General features: G+C 46.6%; 1 protein-coding gene across 1 annotated transcript; it reads right to left on the reverse strand.

Annotated features, from left to right (window-relative positions):
• Positions 1-249: 249 nt before the first annotated feature.
• LOC122732192 (SUN domain-containing protein 2-like) lies at positions 250-2,040 on the reverse strand. The gene has a single exon (XM_043972318.1). The coding sequence runs from the start codon at positions 2,038-2,040 to the stop codon at positions 250-252; it is 1,791 nt and encodes a 596-aa protein (XP_043828253.1).
• Positions 2,041-4,314: the final 2,274 nt, after the last annotated feature.

The following is a 4,314-nucleotide window of genomic DNA, read 5'->3' on the forward strand; positions in this document are numbered from 1 at the left end:
ATGGGGAATAAGACAGAAATAGCTCAGCTGGCCACCTCTTCCTTATCACAGAGGGCCTGGAAGGGCAAGACTGCTCCAGGAATGTGGGCTCCCATCCGTGCCTGTCTCTCTCCCAGAAGCCAGAGTGCCCCAAAGAGATTAAGCAGGAGGGAGGGAGGGAGGAGGTGGAGGAGCTGCTTGCTGGTAGAGGGGAAGTGGCTGAAGGGGAACAGGAACACTAGGTCCTGAAAGGGACCCACAGGGAAGGGACTACTGGGCAGGCTCCCCATGGACACGGAAGCGGTAGATGCAGGTATATTCGGGGTGACCCCAGTTACCCAAGATCCGAAGCTCTACCACCTGGTATGTGGCTGTGATGTTGTCCCGAAAATAGAAGGTCTGAATGGGCTCCCCATCCCGATCATAGGTGAACTGTCCAAGGGTCACTCCCTCTGCCTGTAAGTCTTCCTTTAGCCCAAAGATGACAAAGTCCTTAGGGGCACTGGGGATGTTGTTCGTGGGGGACATGGCTTTGGGCACGTGCTCCAGGGTGACAGCTGTGATATGGATGCAGGCAGACAAGTGAACCCTGACAAAGCCCTGGGGCCCACGGAACGCCCAGCAGTTGCCAGGCTGGACTTGAGGCTGGAGGATGACTCTTGGGGGCTGGTAGAAGTACCACACGGGGATACCAAACACACTGATATAGGCCTTCCTCGTGTTGTAGGAGTTTGAGCAGTGGGAGGTGATGATTCTGCCCCCTGATGACTCAAGAGCATAGTCCACCAGCCCAATGCGGTCTTCACTGTACACCTTCAGAGCCTGCTTTATGATCTGGTGTACTTCCTCCTTGGTCACTCCTCTGTTAACAGTCAGCCCCAGGATGGCTGCATCTTCCTTGGGAGACTTGCCCAGCTCCCCAGCCACAGGCATGAAGATTCTGTGTTCCAGGTTCTGCGGGAGCTCGTTCAGAGCTTCCTTGTCTCGAAGAAGGAACTCAGTGGTCCAGTCCCGGAACTGAGACTGTAGGGCTTCCATGTTCTGCTGCAAAAGCAGTATTTGCTGTTTGTCTGCAGCCTGCTTCTGGCTCAAGCTGGCTAGTTCCTGCCTCAGGCCAGTCAGCTGGGCCTCCAGCAGGCTCTGCTTCTTTAGCATGTTTTCTGGGACAGCATCTTGGGCCAACCTCTGCTGCTCAGACTTGCACTGGAGGGCCCAGCTGTCCATCTCCTTTTGAAGGTTATCCAGATGTTGGGCTCTGATGGTGGTGAGCTCTTTCCGGATGTGGTCCCTGCTGAAGGCCTCCTTCAGAGCATATGGGCAGAAATACCAACAAGCACCAGAGACCAGTGAAGCCAGCACCACAACCACCACTACCAGCAGCAGCAGCAGCAGCAGCAGCAGCAGGAGAATCAGGAGCAAGTTCTTCTGAGTCGAAAAGCGCCTTTTTAAGACAAACCGGTACAAGAAGGCGGCAGCTGGGCTCAGGCACGACCTGATGGTGCAGAGGCAGAAGGAGAATAGGTCAGACATCCAAGCTAGGGAAGTCATCTTAATCTGCAGGAAAGCTATGACTTGGGAGGCAAAATTCCTGAATATGGAAGCAAAGCCAGGCTGTTCCGTGACAGAGCGCCCCGCACAGTCATCTTCCGAGAAGTATCCTGACATGGAGTCACGGGTGTCACATTTGACTTTGCCCTTGCTGCTGCTCTCGCTGCAGTCCGTGTCTGGAGTTTTCCTCCCCAGGTAGTCCCCACTGCCATAGGAATCGCCTTCGAGCTGATCATTCAGGATGGCGTTTTTGGCCACCAAGGTGGCCCATCCCCCAAAATAGGACTCCCTGAAAACTGATTGGGTCTTGCTGGTGGTGTGGAGATTGGCTGCAGAGCACAGCTCGGGGTCTGGTGAGAGGCTGCGGGGTTTGCTCCCCGGATCTCTGAGGGGGGGACTGTCCGTATAGACCGTTCTCTGGTGAGCCATCAGGGAACTCCCACCAGCGCTGCTACTGCTCCCTGTGTCATCGCCCTCATAATAGTGTCTCAGGCGAGGACTGCGTCGAGGCATGACTAATGCCATTCGGCTGTAGAAAGTCTAGAAATTGCTGCGGAGCCCGCTAAGGGCCTCCTCTGCGTCCGCTTCCCTTGGCCGGCTGCCAGGGAACTGCAGAGAGCCGTTAGCGGCTACCATGGAAACGCGGGACACGTGCGCACGTGCAAGAGGGGGCCAAAGACAACGCAAGCGCCAGATTGAGCCTGGGGAGCACGCAGGCAGAAGGTCCATGCGGTTCTGGGGGCTCCTCCTTACGGGTCCGCCCGGAAGCCACCTCCCCTCCTAGAGACTATCCTTAAAGAAATAATGCAGGAAAACTGCCTAGGCCTATTGCATCCACTCAGCAAAGGGAAAAGAAAAAAATATTCCACCAGTATCTCAAATGGGAATTTTCATCAATGTCACTGATTTAAAAAATTAAAAAATTAAAATAAAAAAAAAACAGAACTGCTAAGTGAAAGAAAAAAAATGCTGCAACTAGCCAGAAGGAAAATAACCAAGAATTCATATTCGGTATCACAAGACTTGGCATCTATCATAATAACAAAGACGGGACCTTGGATTATGATACTCCAAAAGTCAAAACGTAAAAACTTACAACCAAGACTCACATGCCTGCAAAAACTGTGCATAATCTTCGGGTGGGAAATGTACCTTTAATGCCACAGAAGACTTCCAAATATTTCTGATAACATGAGCAGAGCTAAGTAGAATTTCTGAAATACAAACAAGAGTCAAGAGAAATACAGAATGGAAAATGCACTTGAACATTCTAAAGGGGGTAGGTATGTTAGGGTGAAGTGTTAATATTCTGATGGGTTGGGGGAGAAAATATGTGCTCTAAGAAACCTCATGTATTCAAGGTTCATACAGGGAGATAAGTAAGACAGTAATTTGAAAAAAAATGAATCTTAAAAGAAGAAAAAGGAAGGGAAAATGAATAAACTAGGTTATAAAAGGGGGAAAGGAGTAGAACTTATTACACTGTGTAATGAGGGTGATCAATAAGAAGAATATGCACAGTGAAAGGGGTGGGAAGAGAAAGGATCATCTGACAATAATTCCATGGTATAATAAAAAAGAGTTCTGGATTTGGAGTGAGAGGTACTTTGATTTTTAGCTTTTCCACTTATTAGTTGTGTAACTTTGGGCAAGTCATTTTACTTCTCTGGACCCATTTTATTATCTATCAAATGAAAAGGATTGAACTACATAACATATAAGGTCCTTTACAACTTTTCACCTTTATGATGGCATGATACTAATAGACTATATACTAAGTAATCTCTAAAACTATCCAGCTCTAACATTCCCTTAGTCAAAAGATTTTTTGAAGAACTTATTAATGTGCCAAGCAATTGCAAAGTGCTATGATCCACTTACAGGCTCATTAAAGTGATGAGATTTATAAACTTGAATAATTATGTGATGATCTACGAATGTAATAATCCAAGGTTAATTTATGTTGTTCAGGATTTATATGTTATAAGAATACATAGAAGAGAAAGAGAGAAATGAATTTGGGGGAAGTTGAGGTCAGTTTTTAAGAGACAATGGAAATAGAGCTGAGCTTTGGTTGAAGATTGGGAAGGATTTAGACTGTTTTCAAGGAGACTGGGAAAATATTTGATGTAAAATGAAAACCAATCTTCAGGTGCTTAAGGTGGAGGAAAGGACATAGTATTTTTGGAAGGTTCAACTCTAACCTTATTGAAATGAAAACTTTGAACTGAATACTCCCCTGGGTGGTTCTGATAGCCCAGTACCAAAATGCCACTTGGAAAATTATTCTTTTTGTCTGTCATTACAGACAAAATGCAGAAGATTTGGCATACCTTATCCCCCACCCCCTTCTAGAACAAACACCTTTCAGGTCTGACATTTCTTCATCTGTAAAATCAGGAATTGGACAGGGTGGCCTAGAATTCTCTTCCAGTTCTCTCTTTCTCTATGATCTTATTAATTCTAGGTAAGCTTTCCATCACTCTAGAAAAATAATTATACACCATCTTTTCTGGACTCCCAAATATAATGTTGACTCAGAAGCAAACACTGTAATTATTTTTCCCACTAAACTGGTGGTAGAGGGAACTCCTGGTGAATAATTCTCTTGACAAATGCAGGCCAGTGTTTTCTATAATTTAGAGGCTTTGAGAGTTGTCTGACGACCTGAGAGATCAAGTGACTTGTCCAGATTCCCATAACCAGTAAAGCACTGAAAGTGCAACTTGAATCCAGGTCTTCTTGACTCCAAGACCCACTCTATATTTAAGATGCCGTGCATGCAGT

This window comes from Dromiciops gliroides, chromosome 6, assembly GCF_019393635.1.
Source record: "Dromiciops gliroides isolate mDroGli1 chromosome 6, mDroGli1.pri, whole genome shotgun sequence".
Classification (NCBI taxonomy): Eukaryota; Metazoa; Chordata; class Mammalia; order Microbiotheria; family Microbiotheriidae; genus Dromiciops; species Dromiciops gliroides.

What these genes read in the sequence shown, in the direction of transcription:
- LOC122732192 (XM_043972318.1), bottom strand. Translation starts at nt 2,040, where the DNA reads ATGCCTCGACGCAGTCCTCGCCTGAGACACTATTATGAGGGCGATGAC.